This window comes from Rhagoletis pomonella, unplaced genomic scaffold, assembly GCF_013731165.1.
Source record: "Rhagoletis pomonella isolate Grant_MI unplaced genomic scaffold, Rhpom_1.0 Rhpom_scaffold_00004, whole genome shotgun sequence".
NCBI classification, from domain to species: Eukaryota; Metazoa; Arthropoda; class Insecta; order Diptera; family Tephritidae; genus Rhagoletis; species Rhagoletis pomonella.
Window position 1 is genome coordinate 78743480 of NW_023458558.1, and position 13520 is coordinate 78756999.

A 13520-nucleotide genomic window follows, 5' to 3' on the forward strand; every position below is an offset into this window, starting at 1 on the left:
CAAATGTACTTCTTTGCGATATTTTGTACTTCAGGAGGGAGATTCTGTAACCAGTTAGCGACAATTTTCGGATCGCTATCGCACTTTTTGACGCATGATATAAATGTTTTTGCGTCAAAAAGTGCGATATCAATACGAAAACTGTCGCTAACTGGTTATAGAATCTCTCCCCAGGTCCTGTACTTCTCCGATCATCTGAACGATCGTTACATGGCCTGGGCGATGAATTCCTTCAAACGATTAAAGTCGCTGGGGACCGATGTCACCATACCTGCGCCGCTGCAAAGGGCTCTGAAGGTGTCGTGCAATTGGTTGGATCCTATTTATACAAACTGCGTGAGAATCGGGTACATCTAAAGTCTTGGAGGGTACTCAGTGTTGCGTTCATCCCTAAGGCCGGAAAAGGCTCTCATGTTTCCCCTAATGATTTCAGGCCTATCAGTCTCTTCGTTATTGCTGAAAACGCTTTTGCTAAAAACGCTAGAAACACTAAAAGACCTGTACATAGGAAAGGCAATTCTTCGTGACTGTCTTTCAAGAGCTCAATATGCTGATTGCAAGAAATGGTCGGTGAATACCGCCCTGCACACATTGGTAAAGTGGTCGGAGGAAGCCTTCACGAAAGAAAATTATGCAGTAGGGGCCTTCTTCGATATCGAGAGGCCCTTCAACAATGTCACTTCAGAGGCAATAGTCAAGTATATTCATAATATGGGGGTTGAAACCAACCTAATAAGGCTTATCTACAGTTTACTTCGCGACGTATTAGGCTAAGGAAACTGGGTCTTTTATGACATAAAAAATGTAAAAGAAGACATTTGTCTGCTGCAACAAATGTTTTTATAGGGTATTTTACAGCACGTTACCTCTCAAGGGCTAGTGATGAAGGTTCTGACAGGCCATTGTGCGATTGCTATTGATGCGGTGAGATTAGAAATTTCGACTGATCCTTTTGTATCAGCTGTCAAGAGGAGGATGAAGTGGAATCATATCCACACTTTCTTTTAGACAGTCCAACCTTCGCGAGGCTCAGGGATCGAAATTAGCCGCAATCGAAATTTTGTAATCGGCTCGCGGCGTTAACTTAACCCAACCTAAGCTGTACTTCTTTGAGCTCTGAAATAGTTGGTCACATTATGTATGCACTTTATCAACTCTTCGCCACCTTACTTGAATAGCTCAACTGGCAAGCTGTCATCTCCAGCAGCTTTGTTGTTTTTCAGCTACGTTATTGCTATTCGTACCTCGTCATATTCAGGCCAGTGTTGCCGTTTTAGCCCTTTGGTGGCTAAATTTAGCTACCACATACTTTTTTTGGCCACATAAATTTAAAATTGCCCCTAGCCCTTTTTAGCCCTTTTTAGAATTTATTCATACTTGGCATGAAAAATTTGTATATGCTTCATTTTTTATTTTTATTTTTTGCATTTATGTAAGAGATGAATTTTTAAACTAAGAAAGACTGATATATATATATATATGTATTGTATGCTCCTAACGGTTTTATCCATACATACTGTAAAAGTGTTGGGGCTGTTAACTTATCTGTTAACGATTTAACTATAGTTTAAAATAGATAAGTTCACGGCCCTTGTGGTGTGATTGTACCAGCACACTGGTGTCGTGAGTGGAGAAATTAGCTCAATTTTCTAAGTAAAAAGTATTTGGCGGAAATTGCTTGCACTATGTGAGTCAAAGCCGTGTTTGTGGAAGATTACGTTCACGATATTGCAGTTGTGAATTACAAAAAAAAAACAATGCTTAACAAAATGCTAGGAAAATTATGAAATTTCGGCTCTAATCATTTCGATCTTTCCTCGACCTCATTTTTAAAGAAATAAATATTTTACCAGCATGCTGGTAAGTAATATTCTTCGAGCCTGATGGTACAATCACTTGATGGAACCAGAAAGCTGGTGTCGTATATTTCCCCTTTTATACAAAAAGGGCGTTGGTTGGATAAAATATTAGTTTTTTTTTCCAGAGTACATTGTTTTTATATACCATTACTTATTGAAAATGTTTACGTGTATGCTTATATATGTATATGTAAGTAAAAAATTTTAGCTACCATTTTTAGCCACAACGACTTTGTTTAGCTCTTTTTTAGCCCTTTTTTTAAAGGTATTTGGCTACAACTAAAAATTATGCGCGGCAACATTGATTCAGGCGGTGGAACATCGACCGTCATCGGCGACTAGGTTTTTCTTCTCCACAACTTTCCGTGCTGCTAGCATTCAGTAGTGTTCCCTCCATAATTTAAGTACGTTCTGAACATCGGTAACTAGGTCGCCATTGCTGTTCTTACAGGAGTACGCCCTGGTCTTGAAACCTTCCGTAAGTCGCCTAATTCTCTGGTAAAATTTTCGGGCAATCTTCCTGCCGGCCAGCATTTCAAGCTCTTCGGACTCACGTATTACGGCCTCTCTCTTCTTATTGCGGAAAATACGTCTCGCTTCCCTCTTCAGATCGCTATAGCGGTCCCAAATAGCGCTTGTTGCGCCCGACCGCAGCGTGGCCCTGTAGGCGGCATCTTTTTAGCTTCCTGACACTCATCATCGTACCATTTTTTCTTTCGGGCTCGCTGAAATCCGACTACAAGCCTGATTATGGCAACTTAATTTATCTTAACGGAACGTAGAACTTAGAAAATCAAAATGAAACTGATTGGACGTGGCATTAAGTTGCGTAAAGTTTCGGCTGTTCAATTATAAGCAACATCCATTTAAGAGAAATTTTAAATGAGAGCCTGTAAGCAGTGATCGGACCTCTACCACATTGTGGTAGATCTACCACTTTTTTGAGCATCTACAACTTCTACCACACAAGGTCTGAAGTCTACCACATATTCGCGTTTTGGAGTAGTTAAATTTTGCACGACATAATTTTTTTTATGCTTTTAATTTTGGGACCAAAAATTGTACAAATCTTGCAAAGCCATTGCACGTAGCACGTTTGCATAACTTGCAAACACACAAGAACAAAATACAAGGGAAACTACATTTCCTACCGCTGCAAAATATGCAACGTCGAAACCCATGTATATATTTTGCAAAATAGCATAGTAAAACAAATGCGATTCTGTGCTAGTTGTTTGTTTGTTGGAATTGCTACATATTTCTCTCATCCCTCTCATCTCGCTCACTCCATTTTTTTTTGCTACCCATGCATTTCGTGCAATCCGTGCATTGTACAATGAGAGAGTGCAAGATTTTGCATTCCCGGTAGCGATGAGATTTAAACATTTTAACAGATTTAAAAGTAAAAAAAGCCGAATGGGAGGAAAAAATAAAAATAAACTCTCAAACAGTAAATTTTCTTAATATTCAATTTTTCGGCAGGAAACGTGTTTCAATTGTCTTAGAATGAAAAATATATGATTTATAAAAAGAACTAATAAAGAAAATGTTAAAGATCGGAGATTTGTGAAAGTATTAGTGAATTTCAGTGCATTTAAAGTTTCCGAGTCGTTGTTTACATTTACTTGAGAATAGGCAAAACCCAAACGCACCACCTTTGTTCGCTTAATCGTGATGTGATAAAAAGAAAAGCTGGTATCACTCCGCAAGGTTGGAAAAACCTCTCAAAGTATGTTCGAAAAATATCTTTATAACGAAGGAACTGCTTTACGATGTGTTATGGAACGAATTTCCGTCATTCCTTGTCAAATTTGGTTTGGAGACAAACTATGCAGAACGAAAAATGACACTGAAGATGGCACAACGCCGAAACTGGTTTGTCTCCAAACCAAATTTGACAAGGGATGACGGAAATTCGTTCCATAATACATCATACACCCACCCTGTCGGAAACAACAACAACCAAAAAGGAACTGCTTTACACTGTCAAGAAAAAAAAATTTCAAAACTCAACGCAGTTTTTAGCAACTCAAAATTCGCACTTTATTACATGTACTAAAATTTAAAAGTTTTTTTTATGGAGATTCTAATTGAAAAGTCTTCAATTTATGTGAAACGTTGCACAATTTTTTTAATTTTTGCACAAAGTTAGAAATTCGGATTTATATAGTTTTTTAGCTGTACTTTTGTAAAAAATTAATAAACCTTAAACAAACAAAATAAAAATAGTCAAAACTTGTTAAACTGTCTCGAAGCTATTAATACTTATTATAGTTTCTGTTTCGTAGTACATAAAAGACATAAATAAATAATAAACTATCCAAAAACTGAGATCTACCACATTTTTTGGAAATCTACCACATTTTTTTCCAGATTCTACCACACAGAATTATTTTCAAGTCCCATCACTGCCTGTAAGTTACGCTAAGTTGCCATAATCAGACCATATTTCTTCGGCGGCGGTACTTAATGAGCGGGAAATGTGGTTTCACTGCTCGCCAGTGTTGCCAACTTTTGATTTTCGAAAAGCACCAACAACTTGGAAAAAAGCGTTTTACCACACTAAAAGCACCAAATGGTTTTGAATCAATGGATGCTTTTTACATAACAATTTGTATGTATTTAACAAAAACAAAAAATTAACAATATTTACAAGAATGCATACATAAATCCATACACAAAACTTTTTGGCTCATAACGATTGAAAGGCCACATGCTATAATGACTCATGCTTACGACGTAATACCGAAGTACTGCACATTAAAACTGATATATCTCAAGACAGAAAAATCGAATCCCAACAAACGAAAATCACGCCCTAAGTAGAAATGAGCAAACAAAATTATGTTTTCATTATATAACCTCAAATATCGCCAAAAACCGTGATTTTGGCACTTAGAGGTTAGGATATCGCAAAATTCTAGTGCTAGAGCAATTGTGCGGCCAGACTTGGATTCAGCACCAAGAAACGATGTGTTTTACTCAAGTGGTGCAAAAATAAACATTTTTACAAATAATTAGAAAAAAAAAACTTAACTTATGGGCTGTTTTTGCTTACGCGTAAAAGCACATTTAGCGCATTTAGCTCTAAATGCTACTCTAAATGTACATTTATCCATACAAAATTCGTCACCTAAATGCAACTAAATGCAACTCCATTTTTGCATTAAGAATCTAAATGCTAAAAGCAACCTTGTGATCTTCCAAAATTTCCACGATTCGAACATGGTTTAATGGAAAAAGTGGCAACATTGCTTTTTCGCGTATACAGTGGCTAGCTGCGTTTCAGCGATCGTCGATCGAGATTTCATTTATTATTTTACATTATTGCAAATTCAACATCGATGTGAGGCTGATAGAAATCTGGATCAATTTGTGATCAACTATGTTTGTTTTGTTTCCTAATTAAGTGAGCAAATTTTAATTGACAGCCCCGACAAATGAATATATACACAAACAAAAGTTAGGTTATGGTTAAAACAATTCAAGTTTTTGTATTGAATTTTTGGTTTAAAATTTGTTTGTTTCCTTTTCAGTAGGGTTTTTTGCACATTATCTTCTGCGTGAGAATTGATTGTAATAGATACGGATCTGAATAAGCGACTGGAACACGGCTGTTTGTTAAAAACATACGAACTCGCGTAAATTTACATTAGCTAAATGCGATAGCATGAACGCTCTTCAAAAAAATATGTTCGAAAGTGCTAAATGTTGCATTTTAAATGCAGCAAAAACGGCGCATTACTCGCATATCTACTAGCATTTTCATCGCGAATAGAATTGAACAAGGTGGGTTTGCAAGTTCAACTTTTTATCAATCATGGTTGTATTTAAGTGCATTTAAATTTGAAGATTTTTGTAAATTCAGTGCTGCCATAGCTTTAAATATTTAAAAATGATTTCAGGTTTTAACTATATCGGAGTAATTTTGGTTCAGAAAAAAGCACTAAAAAGGCACTAGGCACTAATAATATTTTTTGGCGTTTTAATTTTCAAAAAGCACTAAATCCAGTGCTTAAAGCACCAAGTTGGCAACTATGCTGCTCGCATATGTCGGTTTGTTGAAGAGTGCTCTCTGAGAGCAGGTGTGAGAGTCGAGTAGCCAATGCATTGGCTCTCTGTTGTGATTCCAGCTTTTCGACGTTAAGCTTTTCTTGCATATTTGGGCGCACATTTTTTGCTACACAGAGGCGGGTGCGTATCTTGGCTGCTACGAGATAGTGGTCCGAGTGGATGTTTGGGCCTCGGAGTGTACGTACGTGGAAGCATGCCACGTAGCTTGATGAATATTTTTATGCTTGAACCTAGTACTGCATTCTACCATGTTTCGCTTGCTCCAAAAAAGACACCCGCTTGCAGCCGCACCTACTGGTGAACACCGAATAAGTCGGAGTAGCCCCACCGAAGCTCCCTCTCTTTCTTCCGGGACCCGATGCTCCATTCGGATTGGTTACCGCATCTCGCACTTGGGTTGCTCACGTTGCCCAGAGTGCGCGAACGAGGACGCAAGAGTCGGGATTGAGTATAGCCATGCAACAGTAACTGCATACCCAGAACAACGACTATACCCCATGGCACTGAAATGTGTAGCTTTTTCAAAAAAGCTCAGGCGGGAAGTACACCTATAAATATATTGGCCCATTTAAAATTTTCAAATTCCGTCCCTGATATGTATGAATATATATACATACATATACACGTACATACATATAGAGTCCGACCGATTAATCGGCATCGGCATCGGCTAGTATCGGCACAAAATTGAGCATCGGCATCGGCATCGGCCTTTTTTCGCCGATTCTTTGGAATTTATTTTCAAATGTTCAGGTGAAGCGACAGCCAACTTTACAAAAACATTTGCAGACAGCTCACAAAAATTATTTTTTTATTTGTTGAAGGTGTTTCGCGTTTTCTTCCTTACAAAAGCATGTGCGACAATTTTCTTTTATATGAACACTGCCAGCAAAAGAAATTGCCAAAACTTAACGGGATTTTATAGCAGCTTGAAACTTGCACTTCATTCTACTAGAATGAAATGGTCTACAAAACTGCATACCAAAATTCAAATTAAAAATTTTGAAATTTTGGTGAAAATAAGCAGAATTTTTCTAATTTTTGTACCAAGTTTGAATTTATATGGTGTTTGTTGTATACCAGCTAGACTTTTATAAAAAAAAAAAATAATAAACATTAAATAAAAAAGACAAAATCGGTCAAAACATCGCAATTCTTTTATTTTGTGGACCACTATATGTATGTACATACATACCTAGCATATAAGTTCTTATGCATTGAGTGCAAAAGAGTGTATTTTAGTACAAAACGAAATGAAATTTTTTGTTCCTAAATATTTTTTGCTTAGCACCATATAAAAAAGTGTTTTATGTAATGTATGTACATAAATGTGATATATGTACACATATTTTTACACATACATATGTATGTATGTACATACATGTGTATGTAATGTTGCATAACAAGCCAATTAATTCAATTATTTCTTTTCTTTTGTTTTTTTTTTTTAACTCCGTGAAATGAACTGATTTTATGAATTAATACATTTATTTGTAATTTTTTATGGAATCGGCATGGGCATCGGTATCTGAAAAAATTTGGAATCGGTCGGACTCTACATACATATGTACTTCAGAACCATGAAAAAATAACCAAAATACAAGCGTATGTATGTGCAGCAATGAGGCATTGATTATTGATTGGGCGAGTAGATTAAAAGAATCCATATGTATGTATATCTGAATTGTTCTAATCAAACATAACATATTCGCTCACACGTTAAATTTTGCCACAATCAAGTCACTTGCTAAACCATCATAAATACGTCCTTTTATTTGATACCTTTGATATATGTACATATGTATGTACATACATACATAAATCATTTCTATCGGATTAAATGCCAAGGATAGGTCAATAAATAGGGAAATTTAAGCTGATTTCTGGCAACCTGCAAATATTGGGCATAGAATAAGCTCTTTATCTTCTTGGTAGTAGTTTTTCACTTTTGTTTGTTTTAGCCCACAGTAAATGAATAAAACGTGCGTTAAATTACAATTGCATATGCTGCATTGAGGCTTATGCTTGCATGTACATACATATACATACATATTAAGCAAATAGGTTCATGTAATCATACCAATAGGTAATTTATGTTTACTTAATGAATAATCCTTTCCTCTCAAGTACGAAACAAGACGCCCTCAACGCTGGTTTTAAGAAGGCGGTTAGCGATCATATAGATTACCTTGGTCGATGTAATACTGTCCATATTCAGGAATTTTCTGTTTTATTGCTTGCTGCTACTGAAATCAAGCATAATTGTTTAGATGATTGTTTTTAATATGAAGCGAGTTTGGTACATGCCATCTCCGAAGCGGCGTTTTTGCCTAAGTAGGCCCTTCCGCGAAACTTCTTACCTAAATAGCAACAATGCCGATGTCGTCGATGAAATTCATTATTTTTCCAAACTATGCTTTCGACGTTTATAATGAGCGGCAAGTTTCCACCAGAAACGAATTTTTTCTGCTACAATGAAACAAAAGTTCTAAGTATTTCAGAAATCCCTACAATTCACGTATGTATTAAGTGAAAGGCCATTGTTGGACCGTGCCGAGACTGACGCATCGGTGTTGCACTCGAATGCATACATACATACTATGTACATAGACCATGGTACCTAAGTACATGTTGATGCACATACATATGTATATCTATCCATATACACATAAGGTTTCTCAGGTGCCTTCTTTCAACTCCGTTACTTTAGTCACTTTATGCATTTATGATTATTTCAATTAGCTGAAGTACGAAAGCGGCACTTCTTCCATTTTTAGTTCTTTTCAAGTCTTTCTATTTGGGCATTCACTTTAATTGCCTGCCGTGGGAGGTAGTCAAAATGCATTGCAGAAAATGCGTGCGACCGGCCTCGACAGCCTGCTCTATTACCGAATTTGACCTTGGAATTCAGGGGCAACTGCTTTAAGCGTTGAAAATCTCGCGATAATAATGCGCTCTGCATGTGCGCCGTTCATAAACAGTTAAGAGCGCAGCAGGTATGTAGGCACTGAGTGAGAGCGGGAGTCCTCAGACAAATTTCTTACGACTTTATCCGAATTTGTCACTATCTTACGGGGTGTCTAGAGCAGATGCTTTATCCGTTTGGATAAAATTTCCCCTCAAAGATAGAGAAATGAAGCGTCTGTTATGATATTTGATACTTTTGTCTCTTTAACAACAGAACAGTAAAATGCAATAAATTTTCATGACTTGACCTGCCGCTTGTGATTTTGCAACGTACACATCGAGTTCCGCTCTCACCCCTTGTCGCTGAACACAGAGCCTGAGTATTTTCCCCGTAGACTAGTAGGGGGAAATAGAGTGGAAATACACATATTTGGCCGGCCGGCGATACGTTCTCAGCATGCGTCGACAATGTCATGTGAAGGGATATTTATGTGCTATGACGAGCAAAACAGTGCAACAACAATACTCTCAGCAACAGCAGTATCAGAAGGTCGTGTGCCAAAAACCGTGTGTTATAGTATGTATGTATGTGTGTGTGCACGTTGAAAAAAGGTAAAAGCGCAAGCAGGCAAAAGAGTATCGAGAGCTGAGATTTCGAGGGTATTTTAGGAAAGATCGCAGTGATAGCCGACACATTTGTTAAAGTACATTCACCAGGATCACAACGCTGTCGTCGCAGTTACGTCGAAAATATAAACAACAAAATTAGTTAGTGAATTTATATATTTGCACGAGTTTCGAGAAAATATGGCTGCCACAAATTACTACCCGGAGTACACAAATAACACAATGATTTCTCAACAGCAAGCATATGCTTATAGCGGATACTACAGCAACAATGAATCATACTACGAAGCTTCCAGTGACAACAACTTAATGCAAAATGTTAGCCCCACTCGGTATCCTATGTCATACCAAGCTAGTTATGAGCAATATAAGTCCTCTCCAGCTAACTTCACAGGGCAGATTTACAAAACTGCAGAATGGAGCTATACCAGCAGCACTTCTACGGCGTCTTGCGGCCAACAAAGTGATTATAAGGAAGTTATTAATCATGAAGTTCCTTCTAACTTGGTAAAAAATGAGAGGAAGAGCCAAGGCGTAATTGCCACAAATTTAAATGGTTTCGGGAACGAAAAGAAACCAGAATCACCAAAGCGAAGATCATCCGAGCTAGACAATGATGTGAAAACAGAGGCGGAAAAGCCGAGTACGTTACGGTCCTTATTAACGAACCCTGCCAAGAAATTGAAGTATACTCCAAACTACTTTTTCACAACAATGGAAAAAGTCAGTTCACCAAAGAAGCCATCAAGCAAAAGCAACGCCAAGTCCAATGACAATTCAAACGTCGTCAGGTATCCAGTCAATACACCCCCCAGTTTTGAGCAGGATGTTGTCGGTGGCGGCAGTCGTATACCTACGCCTTCTACGCTCAGTGTGCTTTCTTCTCCTAGTCGCAATGATATTGGTTATTTGGAAACATACTCTCCTCAATCTGCAAAACTATCGAATCAAGGAAAGCACAGTGATTTTCTCACACCACCACCGTCGAATGCATCAGCAACTGCGGCTTTTGGAGCGGCAGAGCCGACATCGTTGGCGATCTCACCAGCTGCTATTGCACCAATAAAAACTACTCCATCCACGAATGCATCGCTTGTGGATGGTATTAGTACGCCACCCCTATCGCCGCATGACCAAGCTGTCAATCAAAATCAACAGGTTCGGCCATTGCCGGCGTTAAAGCAAAATGAAATCAATCATCAAATTTTGACAGATACGGCGGCAGAGTTCAACTGGTCACACTGCGAAGAGAGTTTGACAGCAGGTAAGCATTTTCAATAATGCGTCTATATGTTTTATATTTGCAAGGCATACATATCTATGTATTCAAATGCATACACGCACATATATTTTTATATGGTTTTTATAAAATACATGAATAGCTCTGAATACTTACATATATCACCACTCATAATTACAGATTGCAAAGATTCAAAACGCACTCGCCAGACTTACACCCGTTTCCAGACTCTGGAGCTAGAAAAGGAGTTCTACTCAAACCGGTATATTACGCGCCGTCGTCGCATTGAAATCGCCAACGCATTGTCACTTACTGAGCGCCAAATAAAAATTTGGTTCCAGAACCGTCGAATGAAGTCGAAGAAAGACCGCACATTGGATCCACCTACTCCCGACTACCAAGGCCTGTCCCACTACCCGAACCCTGGCTTGGAAGCAGTTGCTACCACACAACCGCCTTCACAAGCTCAGCTTCTGTACCTAAGTGCGCAATCAAATGGACCCGTACCACCCGCCTACCCTCCTTACATGACTGGTGGCCAAGCCTATTCGCCAAATCCAGTGAATGCTTACCCGGGCCAGAGTGCACTTTCACATTGTGGCCAAATGTATGATGCTGCAACAGCAGGACAATCATTATACAACCAAAATAATCATCATCAACAGTATCCACAGCAGTCGCCGTATCTGTTGGCTCAGCAATATCCGCCGCACGCCTACCAACACCAACATCACCACCTCCAGCAGAGACAGTATCAACAGTCACTGGCTCAAATGCGGCCACAACAACAACAACTACTACCATCACAGCAGCAACATCAACTGCAAATGAACAGTGCGCCAGCAGGATCCTCAATGTATCTGCCGTAGAAACCAATGCGTGGCGATCCACAAACACCAGAAACACACACCATAGTTCACGGTGTGACGGTGCGGGACACAGACGGGGCGCGTTGAAAGCGGTGTACACACTAATCATATGCTCTGCCGTTTACTTCTGTCGTATAAACGGACGAGGGAGAAATGAATTTTGAAACAATGCAGTGGCAGCGGCACAGAGGGGGACTCCCTATAGAGTTCTGTGCGCAGCTCAGTCAGGAGCAATGCAGTAAATCGCAGAAACACAAACACACAGAAAGTTTATCAAAAGGATGGCATGGCATGGATGGCTTGTGCTAGTTCATTCTAGGCGAGGAATTAGAAATGTTTGACCGCATACATACAAACGTACCTATTATAGTCTCCAGCTATTGCGAAAAGATGTAAAAGAAAGCAGCAAGCAGCAAAGCGGGTGGCGAATGAGCGAAGTTATTACAGTACGACATCACCTGAAAGAGGACAAAATGTATCAATTTATTTTCAATTAGAATCTCACGAAAATGTTTCGAAGATAGTTGTAATCATATTAGATAATTTAACTACTATATTTATATGTATATAGTTAATATTATAGGCTTTTTATAAAACTGCTTGTATGAACGAAAGTAGAAGAATGTTTATTTAATTTAATCATAAGTCGATAGCTAGGCTAAAAGTCAGTTAGTTAATTGGTAAAATCATCCCCTGCTTGGGCATTGTTGCATTGTTGCAGCAGTTTCCTGGGTATGCATTTAACCCCTACGCCACGCACTCGGGCGCATTTTGAAATCACAACAGCTGCAACTCTGTTCTTGGCTGCCGCCAACGACATTGATTCGAAATTTTTCATCAATAAATTCTGTTTTTCGAAACAAAAACTGTCACATTTTGGCTACCCTAAATAAATAAATACGTACATATGTAGTATGTATGCACATATTCCAGGGCGCTAAAACGATCGACCTTAATGCACCACCGCCGAAATCATGTATGTATATATCTACATACATACATATATACATACATACGAATGCCTCTATACCTACGTTGTAACTTCTGTATCACATCGATATGCTTCTATTGAATAGGAAGGAATATTGATTGGTCATTTTTCATATGTCAGGCGATAGCAGGATTGTGAATTAACGAAGGGTTCTGAGTTCGTAATCCATTCTGTCACGTGTTTGCCTTTCAATGAAGGTGATAGGAAGTTTATGGCAAACCAATAAAAACTTTAAGTGATGCGAACAAACTGAAAGTGTACCTTCGAAAAAATTAGAAAGTATTATTAAAGTACTTGATACGAGAGTGATATCACATTAATTAAGACATTCAAACCCTGTCCGGTTTTATAAACTATACCTACATTATTTGCGGTTTACTTACTCGTCCTATATGTACCAAAAAGGCTTGGGAAAGTAATTAATTTTGTCATGAAAGAAGCGAGTATGAATGCGATAGTTGGACTAGGTGGCCGCTTACCATACGAACGTTCAATAATATAACGAAGTATTTCAAAATTGCAATTTGGTCGGAACATATTCTCCTTATCAAGCTTATTAATTACATAAGGAAATCTCCCAAAAAGGTAAACATTGAGTTACGTGTGATATGTATACCAAAATATGTTTCAGCTTCAACGGAGTCAAAATGCTAGGCATTAGTGCTGGGATACTATCGATAGTACCGCCACTCCATAGTTTTCGAATCGATAGTTGAAAACATCGATAGTACTGCCGTAGTGAACTACATTGGCTGCGTTTCTTTATACATTCCGGATAATCCCATTTCACAGCCGGAATAAACAGAATGCGTTTGAAATATACGTTAACATATCATCAGGAACGTTCTAAAGAATAAGTAAACAAAAAAGTTTATTCCAAACGTTCAGAATGAATAAAGAAATACAGCCATTATGTAACAGTATTGAATTGAAACGCTCAATTGTTTGATAAT

General features: G+C 38.3%; 1 protein-coding gene across 1 annotated transcript; it reads left to right on the top strand.

Moving 5' to 3' along the window:
* The first annotated feature begins 9616 nt into the window (after nt 1–9616).
* Nucleotides 9617–11744, top strand: LOC118738596 (segmentation protein fushi tarazu). Its single transcript, XM_036469530.1, has 2 exons — nt 9617–10731; nt 10888–11744. Exons 1-2 carry the CDS (start codon nt 9648–9650, stop codon nt 11574–11576), a joined length of 1773 nt encoding a protein of 590 aa, XP_036325423.1. The 5' UTR covers nt 9617–9647; the 3' UTR covers nt 11577–11744.
* The last annotated feature ends 1776 nt before the right edge of the window (nt 11745–13520 follow it).